Source organism: Corvus cornix, chromosome 5 (genome assembly GCF_000738735.6).
Source record: "Corvus cornix cornix isolate S_Up_H32 chromosome 5, ASM73873v5, whole genome shotgun sequence".
Lineage (NCBI taxonomy): Eukaryota > Metazoa > Chordata > Aves > Passeriformes > Corvidae > Corvus > Corvus cornix.
In genome coordinates, this window is record NC_046335.1 from 37,056,640 (window position 1) to 37,079,541 (window position 22,902).

General features: G+C 39.9%; 1 protein-coding gene across 3 annotated transcripts; it reads left to right on the forward strand.

Moving 5' to 3' along the window:
- The first annotated feature begins 940 nt into the window (after positions 1–940).
- Positions 941–21,792, forward strand: LOC104698623 (cytosolic phospholipase A2 epsilon-like). Of its 3 annotated transcripts, XM_019282165.3 has the most exons (21): positions 941–1,081; positions 1,380–1,463; positions 3,353–3,425; positions 4,232–4,368; positions 5,174–5,305; positions 8,227–8,267; positions 8,694–8,736; positions 9,056–9,119; positions 10,391–10,557; positions 10,699–10,791; positions 11,155–11,192; positions 12,343–12,478; positions 13,860–13,996; positions 14,998–15,220; positions 15,881–15,995; positions 16,959–17,096; positions 17,573–17,680; positions 18,131–18,322; positions 18,855–19,021; positions 19,869–20,049; positions 21,164–21,792. In XM_019282165.3, the coding sequence occupies exons 1-21, from the start codon at positions 1,055–1,057 to the stop codon at positions 21,400–21,402; spliced, it is 2,535 nt and encodes an 844-aa protein (XP_019137710.3). In that variant the 5' UTR covers positions 941–1,054; the 3' UTR covers positions 21,403–21,792. The 3 variants fall into 3 exon arrangements, with proteins under 3 accessions (XP_019137710.3, XP_019137716.3, XP_019137719.2); XM_019282171.3 differs by lacking the exons at positions 8,227–8,267; positions 8,694–8,736; XM_019282174.3 differs by lacking the exons at positions 941–1,081; positions 1,380–1,463; positions 3,353–3,425 and having other exon boundaries at positions 4,310–4,397.
- Positions 21,793–22,902: the final 1,110 nt, after the last annotated feature.

The following is a 22,902-nucleotide window of genomic DNA, read 5'->3' on the forward strand; positions in this document are numbered from 1 at the left end:
ATATCATTTAACAGAAAGCAGCACTTTAGCTAAATAACATTTCCATAAGAAAAGTTCCGGCTGGTTCTGCTGACCTCTTAACATCCTCTATGCAATGGAAATAAAAGAGAAGAAAAGCTACAAAGTGATTTCTTTAACTATTTGCCAATGCCTGTGAGATCCAGCCTCCACTTTGTGGCTGTAATTTGTAGTGAACTTGGTGAAAATCCTTGCATTTGTGCATCTGGCTGAAGAAGTTGGTGGGGGCTGGAACTTCCCCCGGACATCTCTCTGATGCCTTGATGGGGCTGCCTGAAAACAGAGGCTAGACAAAATTAAGAGAATAAAAGCAGGTATTTATTGAAGGGCCTTCAAGGTACACTTTGGGCAGTCAAAAGCCTTCAAAGAGGCTATACCCAAAATGGATGACAGGGTCATGGGTTTTTCACACTTTTGTAATTTTGGTCCATTTAATATTGGGGTTAATTCTCCAATTACAATTTCAGGTAATGAAGTCATTACCCCACGTTTGTTCCCCCCTTTAGAGGCTTTGTGTACATATTTCGGGGCCTGAGACAGTAAGGTGTCCTTGAAGTCCAGGCCTAGAGAGGATTTGTTTTGTCTGACCAGAATGGGAGAACAGGAGCTAATAGTCTATATGGAGTCATAGAGATGCACACTAAAACATTACAGGATATGAAAAATATAAAAGCTAAAATCCTAATAAAAGCTAAATACCTCTGTGTGTACTTATTCAGAGCTTATGGTGGTGGATAATGACTTGATTCTGGGATTAGCCTATGATAAAATGTTTGACCCATCTCCTTTTTCCCCCTAAATCACTGTGGTGTTAAAAAGAAGAAAAAAAAGAAAAGGCAAGTCTTCATGTGGCACAGAACAAGTGCATCATCTGTGCTTTTGAAATCAGTGGGAGGTGGAGCCATGAGTCAATCTATACAACTCTTCTTCTCTGCCACAGCTGCTTGGAAAATACTGTGGTCCAGGAGCACCTACCAGCTGGGAGACACACAGACTGGAGTGTTACTGTGGTGCTTTTTATGAAACAAAGATACTGATGGCATCGTCGGCCTGTTCACCTTTGGTAAGAGAAGATCAGTGGTGGGGCAGAAGAATCTCTTTGGCTTGATTTGAGATTCATCAAAAGGAAATGCTTGGGAAAAACGGATCCTTAAATTTCAAATGTGTCTACAGTAGGCAGATTTATTAGTAAAAGAAGCAGGTAGATGGTCTTGGTGAGATGGATATATCTCATCATGTAGAGGAGAAACGGGAGAAGTGCTAGGGTCTCCTGATACTGCTGTGGTGAATCTGAGTAGAAACTGAAAATGACTGACTGCTGGGTTTCATCACTGGCCCCTCTTTTGGCTCTTTGTCCCCAGGATTGGTTCATCCAAGCAAACCTGCACAGGAAGATTGGAATCAGGAGGAGGGATCATGAAAGACCGTGCAGCGCTGAAGATGAGGTACTGTATAGAAGGCAGTTTCTGGATTGCAAGGAGAGAGCTGCAGGGCATAAAGGATGGCATTGTTACCTGCAGTCTTTGTCAGCCTTTCCAGTCTCTCCCCAAGCTTAACTGTTACTGTGAGAAGTGACATTTATTAACAGTTAGTTAAGCGAATATTTGCTTCTTCTGTGAGTGTGCTCTCTAGAGTGTAAAGCATTCACTGTGACTTAGGGGTTGGGAAGATGATGAACTTGTGGTTTAAATGCTAGGCAAGGAACTGGGAGAGCTGGATTTTAGTCTTGGTTTACTGTGGTATGATTATATGATGGTAGTCATACCTCATAACACCCAAGGCTTAGTCCTTAAATTGTTTTTCCTTTACTTTATGGAGGCAGATCAGCAAATAAAATGGCTTACTCCAATGTCTGCCACTTCTGAACACTGATTTTTATGAAGATGAACTGGTTTTGGAAAGTACTGAATATGGTACATACAAGATATGTTACAAATTAATCAGTTTTATGAGTAATGGCTGGTTGAAAAGATATGTAGTAACTTAAAAATGAAAATAGTATGATATGTTTTTTCTCCCCTGGGTTTTCTCAATCTGTTTCCTAGCTGTATTCAGTGCAAAAATATGAAGCTAACTCTTTCTTAGATCTGGGAGACCAGTGAATTAACTAACTGCTAGCACTATGGAATAATAATTGTGTTTGTGTCTGTATAGTTGCTTAGTACTTAAGCCGTCTCATGAATAAGTTTTCTCCAAACTCATGGATATCGATGAGGATGAAAAATTAATCCTCTGTATTTGGGATGAAATGTTGAGCTTGCAGCAATTAGGATCATGTTCGTCTTTCATTCTCCATCTCCAGAAACACTGCTGTCAAAAATTGTGCTGAGGTTGATGGGCTTCTTTCAGACCTTCTGATTTTGTTCAAAGGACACTTTCTGAGAGAAAAGTGTTGAGTTGAGAATCTTTTCAGTAGGCTGTAAATAACATTTGGCTTGGTGACTTATTGATTTCTAGATGTTCAGTCTGCTTCTGTCTGTCAGGACAGTGGTGTATCAAAATAAGAGGTACACAAGCAGGTCCTAAGCAGGCAGTTTCTCAGAAATCATGATTCTTTGGAGATTTAATTGCTTTTTTCAATTTAATTAATGGAGATACTGCTTCTGCATGTATTATTTTACTTTTGATGCTCTTCAACACTGTCTTGTTTTTCCTGTAACCAAGTGTAGGGTTGCATGTAGCTGTGATGGGGAGTGGAGTGAGAGCAGAAAAAATGGAGAGAGTTGTGGAGCCTTCAAGCTATTCCCCTGTAGAACCCTACACTGTGGGATGTCAATATTGCTATGCCTCAGTGCTTCTCCTTGGTAGATCAATCAGGTCAGCCTAGGTTTGTCCTGATTAAGCCAAGACATTCTGAATCACCTGTTTGTGCCTTTGTGCCTTTGTTTTTTGTGTATGTGCATTCACATACAATTATAGCTTTTCTTGCTTATTAGTGTTTAATTACATAATCTAACACACTGCCAGTTTTACTTTGTGTTCTCAGCTTTCCATTTTCTTACATTGTTTAGAGCTTTATTTAGTGATTCCTGCTTTCTTCACTCCTGGTTCTTTTAAAAACCCTGGTTTATACACATATATCCATTCTGCTTGCTGTGTTAATGAGGTTTCATTTTGATTAATGTAGACCCTAGTTATGAATGACAGGTCATCTTTATGCAATGTCAAATCACAAGAAAGTATTTACTCTCAGAAAATGTCTCAAATAGTTAAAATGAAAGCATATTCACTGTGTTAATGACAGAATGCCCTTTGTGGTGTTACAGGATAAGCCATGTTATTTATATCTGAGTTAATTGCTAATAATTAAGGTATTTTTCCCATTATTCTGCAGCCAGAAGTGCCTCAGTTGTGCTGGCTTTCTGTAAAAATTATAAGCATGAGAAATCTCCGCAAAGCGGATCTGTGTAAGTATCACTGCTGGCATATTTATAGCTTAGCAAGAAAATTACTGTCACCTGATTTTATTACTCTTGTACACCTGTTGCTTGGATTACAGTAATATTTCAGGAGGTTTTGGGTGAAGAAGTTGTATTTATTTTAATTTTCATTTAAATTCAAAATAACTTAGAAAACACTTAAAACCAGAAAGGAAATAGACTAGAAATTCTGTGTTGAAGAAGAAGTTATCCTTCCCTTTATCAGCTGCTCTGTCGTATTTCCCTTTCTTCTAATTCTTCAATGCCTCTTTTTCCAGGTTGCCCAATTCCCTTCTGAAAGGAGCATCTTTGTGAAAGATACAGGAAAAATCAGTAGTTGCTTTGGATGCTGCTGTGTTTGTGTCTTCATTGTTCTGTCAGTGTGGATGACTTGTGCATTACAATTAGATGTAAAACTAAAATTTCCATTTAATTTTAAAAAGTGGCATTTCAATAAGCGAAGTAGTATATGAATTTTTTTGGAAACTGCCAAATATTTGAAAACAGGTGTTAAAAAATCACAAGAGCCAGAGTACTTAGTTCAAATAAAATACTGTTGAAATAAAATACTTTGGCTCTTGTTATCATACAGAATTAGTGGTTTAAAATTGACTTTCTTTGAAACAGATATAAATCTAAATAGAAAAGTTAAATAACTCTAAGCTCAGAATATTTTCCTTTGGGTTTAATGAAATATTTAGGACTCCTCAGAGGTTAAGCTTTTCTTTCCCTGACTGGGCAAAAGAAATAATAACAAAGTTCTGCTGTACTAATCATGCAACTTGTTAACACAGGGAGCCAGACTGATTGCTATGTCAAGCTGTGGCTGCCAACAGCTTCATGTCAGGAAGCCCAGACAAGAACTATACGCAACTGCAGAAACCCTGTCTGGAATGAAACTTTCCACTTCGTGATACAGAGTGAAGTAAAGGTGGGATCTGCTGCTGGGACAGTGAGCAGGTGCTTGCTAAAGAGGGCATCTTCACCTGCTGTGTGCAGGCTCTTTATGAGACCCTTGAGGCTCACACAGACCTTGAACTCAGTTAACATGACTGAAAGAAATAGTTTAAACTCAGAAGGTAGTGGAGTATCTGGAATTAGGTTGAATGCTTCTTCCTGTCCCAGAACAGTTGTAAAAAACTGTTAAAATGTTTATAGAGTTAGCAGAAATAGATGAGCAGTCAGAGTGCAAGTGATACCAAGTCTAGACTCTGAGTCAACTTCTCATGGTTTAACAGCGCTGCATCTTCTCATGCTTCCATGGGCAATCTGAGCCCTGAGGAACTGTGAGGGGAATTGCTATAATTCAGATCTGGTTAAGAGTTTGGTAGTGTGCTTTAACTTCCGTTTGTAAAGGGCTAAGAATTTCCCCTTTATTATTGCTTTTTGATGAAATGCCAAAATTTCTCAAGGTAGTAATTTTGAATCCACAAATGATCTGAGGAATAGCATGTGTAACTCTGCTCTGCCTGGTGCATGTTACCATCATACATGTCACTTATATTTCCTCTTCTCTGGAGCTCTTTTTGGCTGCCAAATCTGATGATTTACCTCTGTTAGGGTTAGTCCCTGGCTCTGCAGTCTGAGCCACACAGGCTGTGAGCTGAGCTCCATGCTGTCACAGGAGTCTGTCCACATGAACAACATGAGGGCTGAATGTTGGCTCTTGCTGGACCTTCCTTTTGGGCTCAGTAGTGCCAGAATGTGTCATTTACATCCTTCTCTGCCTCTCTCAGAACATCCTGGAGCTGACAGTCTGTGATGAGGATACTTTTACACCAGATGACCAGCTTATGACTGTTCGCTTTGATGTGGCTAAAATCCAACCTGGAGAAAAAGTTCGCCTGCATTTTGAGTTGAATCCAGAGGTGAGTGGATAGAGAAAATAATACTCTTGTTTAGAATTTTGTCTCAAGTTACTACCTTTATTAAACATTTAATTGGTGTCACACAGAAACTTTGTTAAAAAAGATGTTACTAAAAAAAGTTAAATGCTTGGGTTTTAGGAGAAGGATCACAAACATCCCCTGTTGTGACTAGAATTAGATGCAAAATGCTTCTCCTATTCTTAATTTTTTTTTCTTTTTTTTTTAAATTTCAAAAATATATTTTGAAAAATCAGAGAATAAGAGTCAAAAATTAAGAAGCTGATGTTTAGGGGGTCTCATCACTTTTGTAGGAGACTGGCAGAGCAGGGGTGGGAACAACCCTGTTCCCCTTTCCAGGCAGTTGCCCTTACCCTTTGGCAAGTAGCTCATAGGGGTATCTCCTCTCAGCTTCACCAGGGATTTTGGCCAGTTATTTCAGATAATGTGCTTTCTTAATGAAGTATTTCATTCTTGTAATAATATATTAGGGTTTTTTCGTCCTCTAATAAACAACTTCAAGAAAAAAAAGTCTCAGCAAGTCTGCTTATGCTCCTTCGTTACAGCATTACAAATTTATTTTAGAGGGGTTGAGCCAGCACAGAAGGGGCAGGCCTTGACAAATATCATCAGTATTTTATTTTTTTCTAATTGACTGTATGACCTAAGAGTTTTATTTGCTGCATGTGTCTCAAAGAATATTGTATTTGGTTGTATTAAAGAGGAGATAAAGAGTATCTTATGAAACACTGAGTGGATGAAGTTGCTGAGAGGAGAGGTAGAGAAAACGCACTCGTCTTCAAAGAGAGCAGAATATGTACTCAGATTACTTTCTGCAAAATGTAACACCACCTCTGTTTGGAGGGTGTAGTGACAGAACTTCAGGGCTTTTTCACTCTTCTGCTAAGGGCTTCAATCTACAGTTCCCGGGAACTGACGTGCTCCGTTTATTTCTATATCACTGTGTCAGACAGGCTCTTTGGGAAACACTCTTGTCTGTTTTTCATATTATTACTGCTTTGGAGAGTGTTTATTAGCTACTCTTTTAGAAGGCCAATCCTTACTAAGGACTGCTTTCTAAACCTGTTCCAGCTGGCTACAGCCTTCCTCAGAAAAAGCCTCACGTGACTGAGATAATTCCAGGTGTGGTTCAAACCCTGAGTTTGCTCTGAGGCATGTGCAGAGCTGTCTTAGCCTATTAGCAAGGTGGAAGTGGTGGAGGTCAGACTAGGTGAGCTGTTTCTCAGGAACATCCTGGTCAAGGTGCCCTTCTTTGGTTTGTGACAAATTAGGCACCCATGAGGCATCACAGATTATGGTCTGTACATGGATTTTTAGAAGACGTAAGGGTTGGGTTTTTTTTTTTTTTGAAAGTTATTTAGTAATGCAACAGGCTGGGCAATGTTAATAATAGGCTGTAGAGCCACCTCTGCCCATAATGATTTCTTTAATCTACCAAGGTATCTCAGAAGGAGGGCTGAGGAGGTCAGATGGGTGATGTCAGAGCAGCAGGATAGCTTTGCCTCCTGCTCTCTGTGGCGTAACAAGTATTTCCATTGCTATGCTCTGGGTTTTTCACCCACAAATATGTGAGCGGGACTTAAATATAATTTGTGTGAGTGTAAAACAGCATAAGAAGGATGGGAACATAAGGCAAGCACAATTAGGCAGATGCTATGAGCCAGGTTGTTCTGAACCTTGTTTCTGCTATTCTTTGGACAAAGGTGGAATAGACCATCAGATAGGGTGGATAGTACAGTCTGGGCACAATCAGATATTTGATACAGTCTGTCTTGCATCTTGTGAGGTGACTGCTTTCTAAAATCTGTGCCTCAGCCTTCTATTACAATCTTATAACCACTGTAATTCTCATGAAATAGAGACTTTGGGAGAAATTACCAAGCAGAACTACCTACTGCTGGGTTACATGCCACAGATGCAGCTGTAAGAGAAGCCATCAGAGATGTCTTATTTACTGATATGAACTAGTAAATACAAAATTGCTCTTCACTTTTACTGTAAAGATAAGTTTACCATGGCAGCTGCATTGTCAGATTTGGCATGTTTTTCAAAGTCATTTCACAAAGTTCAAGTATGATGTGCAGCCAGACAGAAGTGATATTTTTCAGTGAATGTTAGTTATTCCGAATATGAATATTTCATCACTTGGCCGAAAGAGATTTATATCATCCAATAACTAGTGTTTTCCTCCCTGTGGTCGATTCAGAAGATCTCTTTGATATAGTTTTTTAGTGTGGTATTTCCTGGATTAGCTGTATCCCACAGAGCAGCAAGTGGCTGAAGCAATACAGTTATTCAGTCTCTTTTATATGTTGGTTTGCTACTCTGTTGCTGTTCTCATTCTTATACTTTTCCTGTCTCTTTTCCTCTTGATTTGTCTCTCCTTAGCTCTTTCCGTGATTTCCCTTCACAGCTTCAGTCTTCTCTCTTCTTCCCTTCACCCTGGCAGTTTTTATTTTCCAAGTTTGTCCCTCGTCCCACCCTTTTTAAATGTTTAATCATTTTACTTTGCAAGTTCTTTTGTTTTAACCAAGGCATACTCCCTATTTATTCACTGTACTAGGTCCATTCATTCTTAAGTATGTTCTCCTACGTCATTCACCTGCTAGTCTTCCCTTCCTCAGCATTGATTGGCCCATGTCTTATCCTACTAATAAATAAATAATAGGACCCTTGCTCCCTATTCTGTGATACTTAATCTTCTCTTTCTTGGTGGGGACAGCTGGTTTGTAAACAGCAGAGCAGTGGAGAGGTGAAATCAAAGGGTGGCCACAGAAAACTGTATCCATTCATATTATGATGTAGAGGGTGTGGGAACAGAGAGCATTTTAAAAAAATTGTCAGAATTGTATCAGAGGAAAATGTTTTTTCATTCATAAGTTAAAAGTAAATCCTATTTTCAGAATCAGGAAGAACTAGAAGTGGAATTTCTGCTGGAAAACATGTAAGTAAAGCCTAAATGTTAAAGAGGTTCTCATCAGAAAACTGTATTTTAGAGGGAGTGGTAATGCAGCATTGGAGAAGTGGCTCCATGTACCTGCTTTCAGATGCCCCACCTCAACATCTTCTCCATTGTTGCTTTTCTCGCCTGAATTTGAGTGATAGTCTCACTGTTTATGGCTGAGAATGGGCGTTTATTTGTGATTCAGCCTAAGAGAGATGATACTCATCAGGAGCAATAAGAAAGAAGGAGAATCCTTGGGAAGGTGTGGGACTGTGATCTGGCAGAGGATGCAAGACAGAGGGGAAAGATAGAAGTGCTGATGGTACTTGTCAGCTAGAAAAACTGAGCTCAGAGAACTATTTGCTTTTGGAGGTTTATTGCTTATATATGCACTTTTAAATAAACCTTTTTGGTTTTGCTTTTCAGACCAGGTGTATCTGAGAAGATAATTACTAATGGCGTACTAGTGGTAATTATAATTTTTTTATATGCCAATCTTACAGTAAGGCAAAACTGAAGGATGTGGTTGGAAGATAGGGAGAAAAATTTCTTGTGTTAACTGTTGGGGACTGAATGGTATTTAAATGTAATGACAGATCCCCAGTTATTCTGGTGTTCTTGACCACAGTATTATTCGCAAGATTTGTACAAGATAATCAGCTTCTACAAATTCTTCATGCCCACAGACCATCATGGCCAAGCATGGTGTTTCTACAGGACCCCTACAACCTCAGTGATAATCCTGAACTGTTTCTGTGACCAGTGATTTTACTGCTTCTCTCTTCCAGTCTCGTGAAGTTTCCTGTTTGGAAGTACATGTGAATGAAACAAAAATGAAGAGTTCTCACAAAAGTGAGTTTACTGATTTAAATTGTTTGTCACTGCTTTTTTGTGCTATGGGAAATGCAGCTGAATCTGGATAAATATTTGGTCTGTTTTAGTCTATCAGGGCTGCTTGGGGTTTGAAGGGTTTCCTGAATTACCTACTTGCTGATAGTGAGAATCCTCAGAAGAAGGCTTGACTGTGTAGCTTAAGAGAAACTGTGAAGGTGGCTGGGAGACTTGGAAACATCACTGCAGTGTGATGGAACTGAAGTACCTTTAGCTCTGTTTTCTGGTGAAAACAGAAAGTAAAAGAATGGAGACATAACTCTCAGGAGGAGAAAGACTTCAGTGAAAGCTCAGGGGATGTGAATGCCGCTAGCGGCATCCACTGCTGTAACACACACTCTCTGTCACCAGGCACGGTGTCACAAATGGTTTAGGTCACTTAAAGAATCCCTGGCAAAGACATCAGCAAATGCAGGTTTAATATAAATTTGTAAAAGTGTGACAAAGTTTGATGGCAAGGTTCTATCTATTATTTACTTCATACCTGAAACATACAAAGAAAAATCAGATTAGAATCAATCTAGAATTGTTTATGTGGAGACTGGGGATGCAAAAAGATAAAGATGGAAAAGGAAAGGGTACCAGGAGTGGAGGAGATCCTCACACTGAGCTGTGAGTTTCAGGGTGGACCCTCTTGCCAAACTTAGCCTCAGACTTGATCGTTTGTCTAAAGGATTCAGAACCACTTAATCATCATGTAATTTAACATTTACAAAGCGATTCAGTGGGATTTCCTATAAGCACAACGATAAATAACTTAATTAGGGATGTAAGACGGTCACATTCATACTACACCTGCTATGGGGTATTCAAATCAATTCCCACATGCTTTCACACAAAGAATTATGCACAAAGGTGCCTGCTAAAAATTCCCCTCAGTTTAATTCCCCTTAATTTAAGTTGGTGAAATACTCACAACAGATGCCTTTGCATTTCTCAATGGATGAAGGGTTGAGCCTCGAGGAGTCAGGGATGGCAGTCCAGACTCTGCCACTGGCTTTTGGGATCAGTTCTCTGAGTATCACAAGCTTGAGAGCTGGTCAGTTCTGAGGTCCTCCAGTCCAGGGGAGCTCAAAGGGCCAGGTACTGCACACTAGTCACAGGGGAAGAAAAACGCTGTGGTCCAAATTAACCTTAGTTAAGGCTGCTGGGCTTAACTTGGGGCACTTTTATTTGCTAATTTCAGGGCTAGGTGCAGTTAACCTCTCCCTGCGGTTTGCTTTTGTTCTTAGGGAGAGATTTCACATTCACAATGAAAGGATCTTATGAAGAAATCCAGGATATTTCCAAAGGTCCTCACTCCAGACCAGGAAGCAGTGAAACCACCAGGTTCCACTATATCAAACACAGTCAACCCAGACTGCTCATGACCCTGCCAAAGGAGCATTTTTTCTGTTGTGTATGTTTTGCTTATGGATAATGATAACACCTAACATAAATTTTGGGAGAATAATCATGAGTTAACCCTTATCTGGTGCTTTTGTGTCTAGGGTTTATAAATAATATTCTCCTTATAACATTTTCCCCCTCTTTAAATCAGCATGGCTCAGGTAGGAGGGAAATGGATGTGAGTAATCCCCTGGCTGTGCCTCTCCATTCTTTGGACTTGGGAAAGAAAGTGACAGTGATGAGAGTGAGTATCCTTTGACAGTATTTGGAATTCTTTCAACAAGGTAAACTGTATGTATGTGATATCTGGTCATGTATTAATTTCGTTACTAAAAATGCATTAGTGAGTTATTTGTATGCTTAGCTCTGCCTACATTTAGAAACATAACTATGATTTGGGGGAAAATAGGATATTCGGAATTTCTGGCTGCTTTAAAAGTAGTTTAAAAGCAGGATGTTAGTGAGGATTGTGTGCTGAAGGCCTGAGAAGAGATCAAAAATTTATCATTAGACTATATATGTGAATAATTGCTAATACTGTAGAACTTGCTTTTACAAAATTTCAATTCTATTTAAAATTTATGGTGTTTTCATTCTTGATTTCCAGGGGGAATCTTATGAAGTTTCTGTGAATGAGGAAAATAGGTAAATCTTTTATTGCTTTTGAATAATTACTTGGGCCACCTCCTTTCATAGTATCATCTTTAGATGAGAGGAAGCTACATCTTAAAGTAGATAATTTCAAAACAGATAATAAAGATGACTAAAATATGGGGAAGGGTTAATAAAATGCTTTAAAGTTTTTAAAGCTTTTAAATTGGTTCGTAAGAATTTAGAATGGAATAGGTGGTAGCTAGTTATGGGGTATAAACCATCACAATGTTTTTCCTACTGTTGACACTTTGTAATTTTGATACTTAAACATCCCTGTCTTGTAACCTTTATCTATAATACATGCACGTTTATGTGTACCACATTTCTAATATGTTTCTAGCACTGTTATAAATTTACAAGACATCTACAGGTCATTTTTCAAAGAAACATATGGGCGGTAATTAATTTATTGACTGGCTTGCAGAGATTTTCTGAAGGGCAACATTACCCCCTGTTGATGAGTTAGCTTCATTGCAAGCCTTAGTTTCAGGTGAATGATAAATCAGAGGTTTTTACTGAATGATATTCAGAGAAGAGACTGAGAGCTTTTTTTTTCCCTTTCTCTTCTGAAAAAAACCTCTGAAACAGGAGCCCTGTGGGAAAAAAAAGGTTATAGAATGAATCATGCACATGATTTTTGTAATAGTGTGCAGAAGGCATAAATTTAAGAGACACCTCACTCAAATAGAGCACAAATTCTTTGTAAAGATAAGCCTAACTCGGTATTAGGGTCCTTTTAACTAAAGTGTGTTAAGTTTAAATAAGTACTTAAGCCCCCTTTGTGCTTCAGGAAACAAACGCATAGCAAGAGAATGTGAAGAGGTGTCCAAATACCAGAGTTCAATGTGAAACAGCTTGAATCCAGCTTGTTTGCTTGTTTTAAACAAGCAGAATATTTTATTTATGTAACTTCCTTATCGTTGTGTGAAATTGTTCAGGACATAATTCTGGTCTAAAATCTCCACAGGAAGGCACAAACACAGGGTCTGGGATGTGCATACACCTGCTTTCAATTGCGTGGGGGGACTTTCATGTATATGGAAGCATCGTTACTTTAAACTGGTTTACTGTTGTTGGTTTTGCTGAATGTCTCCAGCAGAAATGGCTACAGGCAATGCTTTGTCCTGTTCTTATCCTCCAGTTGCAAGAATTTAGATTTGCGGTTGGGGTTTGATCTGTGTGCAGAGGAAAAGGATTTCATTGGTAAAAGGAAGAAGGTGGTTGCTGCTGCTCTGAAAAATGTTCTTCATCTAGATGAAGACCTGCAGGAGGATGAGGTATGTGGGACAGCATCTTGGGAACTTGAAGTATTATGAGCCACTTTGGGACAAGTGGCTGTGATGTATTTGCATGACTGCCCATATAGCTCTTCCACATATTCTAGACTAAATTGTATAGGCCAGGTTGTCATTTGCACCTAAGACCATATCCAAGTTTTTGGCACAGAGGATGAAAGAGGAACTGTCAGTAGGTCAGTTATAGCCCTTTATTCTCTGCCAACCTCTGTCCTCACTCAGGGGCACCTAAAAGCTGTATTTGCTGACGAGCTGGTGTGTGTATAACCAAGCCTGGTGAAATCTGATGGCTCAGACTGAGACCATTTCTCCTCTTTGTCACCTCTTCTCTGCTACCACAAGGCTCACAGAGAAGGCTGCAACTCTCCCACAGCACACTGGTACAGTAGCATCTGTCTTGTGTGTTTTTTGGTGTTACCTCTTGCTTCCTCCTCTCCTGGGGATCCCTGAACTCAGAGGTAGCTGCTCCATTACTGGTGGACAATTATCTGTTATGGGGCTGTGATGCTTGGAGCAAGAGTCTGGGACAATGTGCCTGTGTGGTGTTTCCTCCACTGCTCTGTTCAGATCCCGTGTGTGCAGGACAGCCTTTGTCAACCAAATTAAAGTGCTCATGAACTTAAATAGCAAGTAGAATAGGACTTGCTGTTATTAAATGAGAATAAAAGGGTTTTGAGCCATATTAATAAAAAAAAACCCCGAAGCAGATGGTAAAATACAGTGAAGACAAGATTAAAGGTAATGGCATCATATATTCCTAAAACTGATTATTTGTTGTATCAGTTTTTAAGTGCTGCCTATACATAAAAGGGAGGATGTAACAGGATTGCTGCATCCCTGAAGAGCGTAAAACCAAATTATATATAGCACTGATATCAGGGAAGGTAGAGGTAATCTGGGTTAGAAAGAGGGTGTTAAAATAGATCTATAATTCTGGGCATCATCTGTCTGGGAAATGGAAAGTCTTGTATATATACATAGAGGAAGAAAAATTATGCAGGCAGGTTTTGTGCTGCTCTTCTGACCTTATACTCAGAGCTTTAAAATGTATTCTGAAGGAGACAGCTGAGGAAAAATTAAATACATTGAGAAAATCTGAAAATATGTTTTCACATACAAGAACTGTACTTACAGCTCCTGACTTTCCAAAGCATCACTGATCAGGAAAATGCTTTTGGTGTACACTAAATTCCACCAAAGTTTACACAACTCAAACACACACCTAGGCACTGCCCTGAAGAGGGTGAATTAATCAAAACCTACCTGAATCAGGTGTTGCTGTTACTTTTTGCTGCATTGCCATCACTCATATGTTTCTTCTGGTGATGAGTGGAGTGATTCTGTGCCTTTGTGCGTTGAGCAGGTGCCAGTGGTGGCAGTCGTGACTGCAGCAGGGGGAGTGCGGTCCATGACGGCTATGTTTGGCAGTCTTCTGGCTCTCCAGGAGCTGGGTGTTTTGGACTGTGTGTCATACATCAGTGGCTTATCTGCCACAACATGGTAAGGAGAGTTGGGCTTGTGCTTGCCATTTGTGTTAGCAAAGTGATAACCTGGTGAACAATTTTGCCTTACTGATGAATTTACTCAGCTTGATGCTGGCACTTGGCTTCCTTTTGGCGCTTGTTTCGTGGGACCACTTAGTGCTGTCCTCCTAGAAGAAACAAATCTAATGGGAATGACAGTATTTCTACAACTGCACTGAAGTGTTTACAGAAACAAAAAGAAAAGAGCACAAGCCGGGATGGTTTGCCTTGGTGACTTGTTATCGAGTTGCATGCAACACTTCAAAAGTCCTCTTGTAATATTTTTCTGGCTCAACTCTTACACATCTTTGAAAAACAGACTTTAAAAGAACAGCCCTGAGAAACACAAAATGTCATTCATGCACTCAGTGGTGACTGCCTTGCACAAACCAGGAAGGGTCAAGGGATTTAAAACATTTTGCCTCTGAAGGGCTGCTCTAAAAGTATGTGAGAGAGAACAAGTGGGGTGGGGATGAGAGGGGATGACTGGAGTCTGCTTGAGCTCTGGGAACTGACAGCTCAAGCCTGCCCTTCTGTATGCCAGGCGTCTGAGGTGACCCACCTGCTGCACGCCCAAGGAGGGGGCTCTTGCACTTGCCAGGGCAATATTTGCTGCTAAACTCCAGCTTAACATTTCACGCAAGGTCTGACCCACCTGAGGGAACTGGCCTCAGACAGAAGCTGTGGCTTGGACAAATGGTAATTCTAGTAAAAGCTTGAGTTAAGTTATCAGTGTTGCTTTATTACTCTTCTGATTCTGAGAAAAAACAATTTAGGATGATTTTGAATGTATCTGTGCAGGAAAAAAAAAAATCATTATGAAGTCTAAATTCTGCCTCAGCTTTGAAATGCTCTTCCAAGGTAAAAGTTGGAGGGCAAGAACCTCATGTAGCCTGAAACAAAACACTTATGTGTGTTATAAGCCAAATGAATTGTCATGGGCCCTGTGATGAACCACGGTATCTTTGTTTTATCCAGGACCATGTCAAAGTTATATGAAGATGCAAATTGGTCGCAAAAGGATCTCAGTGGGCCAATTGGTGATATCAGGAAACACGTGACCAAGAGCAAGCTGTGCTGTTTCTCTTTGGATCATATGAAATACTATGAAAATAAGCTTTGTGAGAGAAAGCAAGAGGGGCACAAGGTGTCCTTTACAGATTTATGGGGACTCTTCATTGATTGTATGCTACATGATCAGGTATTTTATATTCTCTCTCTCTCTCTTATTTCAGAGGATTTCTAGCTTCCCATGTCTAAGGTTGTGGATTCAGTTAGAGAAAAGACTCTCAAAACATCTGAAGAACTTATTGTTTGGCTTTTTAGAACAAAGGTAACAAAGTAACCCTAAAATGTAAGCATCTGGAGGAGATGTCTGAGCATGTAAAAATTCAAGATGTTAAGGAAACCAATTTTCCATCTTTAATTTTGGGTCAGGTGATCATTCTAGTAACACACAGAGGAGACAAGGCTCTGACAGAGCTAAGTTCAGGCATAGCAATATATACCCATAAGCTGTGTTAAAGGAAGTGGATCTGGGCTGACTTTTCTCTGCAGCATCTCCAAGACAGCTAAATATCTTTCTTTCCTTAAAGCAAGTCATATCCCTGTGACTGTACAGACACTTTTCTTGCATTTTTGCCATGTCCCCCACGCCAAAACTCTCATAAGCACAATGCCTTGGCGAGGGCTCATGGCAGATAACACATGAACACATTTGTGTGACCAAACTACTGAAGCACACAGAACAAAACCTGCTGAGGTTTAGCAGATACTTCATTGATAGTTCATGTTTAGATACTGTAATAACTCCATACATCATGTTCATCTTTTAACAATGACTTCTGCTCTTTGTAAACAGGAGAGTACTCACAAACTCTCGGATCAGCAACTAGCAGTTAAGCAGGGGCAGAATCCACTCCCCATATACCTGTCCCTCAATGTCAAGGATGATTTCAGCACTTTGGATTTTAAAGGTACAGATTATCATATACCCTCCTATAACCTGAAGAGTCTCCTTTTAAGGCTGATTTATTGCCAAAACTCTTTACTGTAAGTCCAAGCCAATAAATCTTTTAATTAATTTCTTTTCTCCTGTTTTCATATCTGCTTTCTGATTTGGATGAAAAACATGCGTCCTAATACTATGGAACTACCAGTGCTGTAGATACTGCTCGGTGGGGGGATGGAGATGTCTTTTGCTGGCAGCTTTTAGAGCCACTACTTTTCTCACTCATCCCCACCTACTCCCCACAGCCCCTTTCAGCTGCTGGGTCTTCTGCCCACGAAGCAGTAGTCCAAGAGAGCTGTGAAGAGTGGGGAGGAGGGCAAGGAAGGGAGGAGAAAGGAAAAGATGGAGAGGGGTGAGAGCAGGAGTCAGCTCCCTGCAGCCAGAGAGGGATCTGAGGAGGGGCAGTGCCCTGTGCCATGATCAGAGACCTTGATCACTATTCCCATAGTGTTTCCAGCATAAATGAAGCAGGATGTCCTGCAACTGAACCCGGTCATCTGCTCCTAGGCACAGTTGCAAGGTTTCTGTGTGGGGAGGGTGTTTGGGTTTTTTATCCTCTTGGCAGTGATTATGAGAGTTTTAAGAACGAATAGTAGCTGGTGTCATTGCTGACTCAGGGGAACTAAAAATGCCACACTATGTGCAGGGCCTTTGCAATCAGTGGACTTTCAGCTCCAGGTTTGGCTTCTTAGTGCAGAAATGGACCTGAAGCCCAAGATGAATGGATTTTGGTGGAGGAGATGAATTTGGCTTTTGCATTCATGTATGCTGAAGGGCACCTGTTTGTTTCAAAACATGGTGATTTGAACTGGCTGTCACCACCATGGTGAAGCTGTAGGCCTTGTTTTTCCAGCTTCTGATTCTCTAAGCTGATTTTTACATGTGTTTGGGTAGCTGCAATAGACCCACTTTGATGCCTTATTTGCAGAGTGGGTGGAGTTCACACCTTACGAGGTAGGTCTCCTGAAATATGGGGCCTTTGTTCGTTCAGAGGATTTTGGTAGTGAGTTCTTCATGGGTCACCGGATGAAGAAGATCCCAGAATCCCACATCTGCTTCTTGGAAGGTAATTCATTATTGCAAGAAAACGTGACCTTAAGAGCTGGCTACACAGAGGTGCTCTGCAAGTTGGAATACTAGTACACCACAGAATGTATCTGATGCAATTTCAATCTCAAACAAACCAGCCAAAAGTGACAAAAGAGGAAACGAATTCTTGAGACAAATGTGACTCATTTGCTGAATGTGTTAGGTTAGACCTAAATAGAACACCCCCCCCCCCACACACACACCCCACACAAACTGATCATCTGAAGTATTTAAACTCACAGCTTGACTTTTATAGACAGCCAAGATTCAGAAATGGCCTGATTGTAAGCCAGATATTGTGTGGAATGGCATGGCATTTGATATTTATATGAAAATTCATAATATTTCATAACTAAAACAGAGACTGGATCCAAGTATGTTGCCATAGCTGTGCTCTAAAAATTCAAACTAATATTAAGTATGGCACCTTTTCTTTTTTTCTACACTTTCAAGGCACATGGAGCAATATATTTTCCCAGAGTTTTATGGATGCTGTCTACCTCTCAGGTCATTCAGAACACTTCTGGCACAGATGGACTCGAGACACTGAGCGTGACATTGGTTAGTTCTTTAGATTACTTTTCTCTTGCATCTGCATTTTCTTCACACCTCTCTGAAATGTGAAACATGACATTTGGTAAAGGGTTTGTTTTTGTGTCCTATTTCTGGCTTAGGGGACACCAAGCCCTTGAGAATGAAGGAAAAGCTAGAGACAAACAGTTGTGCTGTAAAACAGGAAAAAACATTGTGCTGCTCATTGTGCTGCTCACTGTGCGACAGCCCTGGGGAGTTTTGTTAGTCATGAGAGGGTTACCAGAGCCCTTTGGGGAGGGAGAGACCAGACAGAGAACAACAAGGTGATGGTGTGATGCTGAAACCCACTGCCCAGAACACTCTGCATGCACTCAGTCTCAGATGGGGTTGGAGGCCACGGTGATTTGGTTGTTATTGTTATCAGAGAAACACTCTGACCAAATGCAGACATATACCCTCTTCTTGTTCTTCCTGCAGGGGACCATCCTGCTCTGCCCAAGAAGCCTCATGAACAGACAACCTGCTTATCCATTCCCAAAGGTTACCTTTCCAAAAGTCTTCGAGAGATGTTGACTGGACGGCCAGTGGTTTCAACTTACCATAATTTTCTCAAGGGCTTGCAGCTACATAACAAATATTTGGACAATGAGAGCTTTTGCATGTGGAAAGGTAATTGTAAATTGCTTTAGATATATCTTTGAAGGAGATTCGGGTGCTGATACTTGCTGAGGACGAGTATTTGATAAGTTTTATCATAAAAGCAAAATTTGACTAATATTATCTGATTAACGTGTTTGTGGAATGGGTTTTGCCAAGCCCCAGATGATTTACTCATGGTCTCAATTCTGTCTTGGAGAAAGCACAGCAGCCTTGCTTAAATTCTTTTCTTTCTAGGAAAATCCATAAAAGAGTGATTTGAAACTTCCATGGAAATTAAATATCCACAAATTTACACGTGTTGAAAAAGCAGAGTAATTTATCACTTTGGATGAAGCTGAGTTTCAGAACTGCTCCCTCTTACTGATCTCAGAGTTGATCTGTAGATACTAAAATTGTGTCAAAGACAAATACTTAACTGTGGGCTTTGTGTCAAGCACTAATATACATCATCTGTCTTTTCTTTCTCCTCTTCTTGCACTAATTCTGAAAAAAATTGACTTGATCCTGCAGTAATTAATAATAAAAGTTTTTTTCCTTTCAGACACAGTGCTGGATTCTTCTCCCAACCAGCTGAATGAAATGAGTGACTATCTCAAGCTGATAGATACAGCTTTCTTCATCAACACCAGCTGCCCACCCATTCTGAGGCCAGAGAGGAAAGTGGATGTCATTCTCCATTTAAATTACAGTGGAGGATCACAGACTCTGGTGATGTTTTGAAGAAGTGATTCTTTATCTGTGTGACTCCAGCAGCTGAATTGCCACCACAGCTGTCTGTCTCTCTCTCTCTTTTTTTTTTTTCTCTCCAGAAAATGGTCTGGTTTTTATTAAGTTAAATGATTGTATCAATGGTACTATTCAATGCTGTGACCATGATGTCACTGCCTTCATCAGGGCTGTTTCAGTGTCTGTCTGGGACAGGCATACGAGCACAGACATATAGAAGATGTCCTGTTCTATGTATCTGTCATCCTGGTACCAAGATCCTCAACAGTTAGTTAAATAACTTTTACAGTGTAATTAGTACATGACACATAATTTTGAAATTTTTGGAATGAAAAGTTTTGTTTCTACGTTTGACTCTTGGTGTTGGCATGAGTTTTAGTCAGGATTTTTTTTATGCATTTGAAGAAGCCTTGAGGGGCTCATATGATTGAAATTAATGTAATTTATTTGTAAGAGGACATGAAGGCATAGACAGATGCACTGAATGCAAATATTTAAGAACCTTTGATCTGAGAAGCCACACATAATCAAAGTTTCCTTATCCAAATCCTCTACTGTGTCCACTAAATCACAAAAATTATCTGAATGTCATATAAATTTCAGTAAATAGTAACCTTGCTTTAAAAATACAGTGTTAGCAAATCAACCAAATTTCTGTTGCCCAAGATATATCAAAATTAAGATGGTATGTTTGTTCCAGTGCATAGTTAGCATTATTTATAAACATATTAATCAATCTCAGATTGTCTACTGCAGCAAAACATTATGGGGCTTGGTGGTCTCATTTCAACCTCTCTTTGTGTTGCATCTCTCCTCTCTGTTGAGCCAGCCACTGGACCTATTCTCAGAGTACTGTTTGGAGCATGGGATCCCATTCCCCAGCACAGAGCTGAGCCAGGAAGACCGGGAACACCTGAAGGAGTGCTACGTGTTTGAGGATAGCTTAGAGGCACCAATCTTGGCTTATTTTCCACTGGTGTGTGATACCTTCCAAAAATACAAGGCACCGAGTAAGTTGACAGCATTAATAATTTTTTGAGATTGTCTCATCCAGTTTATCCATGGAATTTGTTCCTCTTCCAAAACAAGACACTGGCAAGCTTCTGAGTTGGCTAAGTTATTATATTCCCAGTCCTGTAGTGATGCATTTAGTATTGGCCAGCTAATCAGGGATTGGAATGAAGGGGTTTAAAAATAAAAGCATGAGTAGCTGCATTAAGTACCCTCTGGCACTTAAAGCAGGTCATGTACCTTTGCTAATAAAGGAGAGGAGACAGCTACTAAGTTATATCCACTGGTAGCTAACACTGTCACCTAACAGTCTCATAAGGAGATATAATGTTTACTTGGTTAACAAACCTAGAATTCTCCAATGACTTTTTTTACATGAAAAAAAATTGAGAATAGAATGTGCTGAAAACATATAATGAAGCAAAGGCTCTGCCAGGGTAACAAGGCTGATTGAGACCTGTAATTTTTAACAAGTTGCCAGATTGTTTTCTTTAGTTCAGCAATAGAAGAAATGCTTGTTTCACCAGAAAAACAACCCTACTTGGCAAATTGAGTTTCAGTTTACAAATACTTTTACATGCATCAACTCCAATTTTCTTATTGCTAATTTTGTATGATCCAGGAAACTTTCCTCAAAAAAAGAACAAAAATCCATGAACCATCTTATTGGAAAAGACCTCATGCTGTCCATTATCTTATTTGTTCTGCTGCACATGCTTAAAATCTCAGCCGCCTGATAGAGAGGATTCCCAATCCAGGAGCTCTCTGGTGTAATTTTCTAGCAGCTGGTAGACCAGGAGCTGTCATCTCAGAACTCAACTGAAAAGTTAAACGTACAAAATTCAAAATCTTAAAAAATGAAATATTCTGATGCACAACCTTAATTTAGAGAGGAAAGCATTTTGCATGGAAAGTTGTTCTGCCAGTCAATTCTGGACTGCAACCAAGCAGCGAACTAGTGGATTTTATTAGTGCAGCTGACATAGTTACTATACAGTAATTAAATCTTGAACCATTTTCAGGGGATAATTCATCTCCTTGTATCTGTAACTGTATATTTTGCACTGCAGTCTTCCACCTCAATCCCATTGCTGTGCTTCGTTCTGATTTCAGATGTGGAGCGTGGTCCCACAGAGATGGAGCAGGGAAGAGTAGACGTGTCCACCTGTGCTGCTCCCTATGGCACTGGCCTGCTTACATACACTGAAGAGAATTTCAACAAACTCCTTAACCTGTGCAGCTACAACATCCTGAATAATAAACATTTGATTCTTCAGGCTTTGCGAACTGCAGTGGAACGAAAGAAGCGACTTAAAAAGTATTCATCACCTAATTCAAGTAAACACTCTTAAAGCAAGTGATTTGAAAAATCTCATCAGAAGGAGATACACAAATGCTTTGGTACTGGACTAATAAATATTCACCTGCTGCAAGCTCACAGATGTTTGTGATGGCAACAGAATTTGTGATACCAACTCCTTTGACTTCTGTAAGAGTGAGATGGTCGGTGTATAGCTGCTGCTACAATTTTATTCCCCCTGCCAACCAAATAACGTTCATGAGATTCTCACACTTGTCTTAGAAAAATGGTTGCTTAAGAAAGTGTATTTAACTGGTCATTTTTAGATCTTATTTTCTTATTGTTGTATGCAACAATATACATGCAGAGTAGTAGCTACTGTTCAAATACCAAGTACTCATGCATAATCTTATTAAAAATAAGAATTTTAGAGTTGAAGTAATTGAAGTATGGGGGTTTTATTAAGTCCTATGGACTCATCTCAGCTAGTGAGTTGTTTGGGAAAAAGTTACTCTTGCTTCTAATACCGAGAAATCAAATATCGAGGGAACAATGAGCTTTGTTAATAACCTTTGAGGACGGATGAAAGAAAAGCTGTCATTTCAACTGTGGAAGACGAAAACTGGAAGGAAACTCTGCTTTCAAGAGTGCAGGTGACTGGAATGATAACGCAGGAGATAACATTATCTGGTGTTACCTCTAAGACAGTCCTTTTCTGTGCATCGGTTCATTTAACAGGAGATAACACCAGCAGTATCTGTCAAACTGCTGCAATATGAATCAAACCAGTAAGTCACCCTTCATAAGAGGAAACTGTTGGCAGTAACCTTTTCATCTCTTTTTCATGGATCTAAAATGGTCAAGTCTAACAACTTTCCTTTTTCTCAGTTACTGATATTCTGTTTCACCAGCCCTCTTAAGCAGAAAGCCAGTTTTTCACCTTCTTTCCTTGCCCTTGGTTAGGATAATTTGACGTTATGTGTCACCAGTAAGACTGCAATAGTTTTCTGTTAGTAAAGAAGAAAAGAAAGATGTCAGTCTGACAGCTCAGTTATAAGTCTATTTTTAAACAATAATGAAATGGGGTTTTTAAGATGTGATTATTTTCTTTTGCAAAGCATCTCTTAAGTATTTTAAAGATTTTCAAGTCTCATTACTAGAGCTCCAGGAAGATGGAATATAAGCAATTCAGTGTGTGCCTGGTGTATTCCACCCACTGGTGTTTGGTGGTTGCAACACTTGGCATTGGGCCTTCAGCTTTACTCACCCAAGGTGTGGTGATGATGTGTGTTTTTGGCAGCAGATCTGGAAAATTAGGATGGCTTAGAATGAGTTGTGGAAAGGGGGTCCGTTTTCAGAAGTCAGGGCGTATTTAGAAAGCTTAGGTTGCCTAAATAGTCTAACTTAGCAGCTCAAACTGACTTGAGTTTAAGTCAGACAAATGCTGGTGTTTGTGTTGGGATCTGGCTCCAGGCATCTAACACTGCATGAGACTAATGTTTTAGCTGGGAGAGCCAAGCTTAATGGTCTTGCCATGATGGCTTGTTAGTTT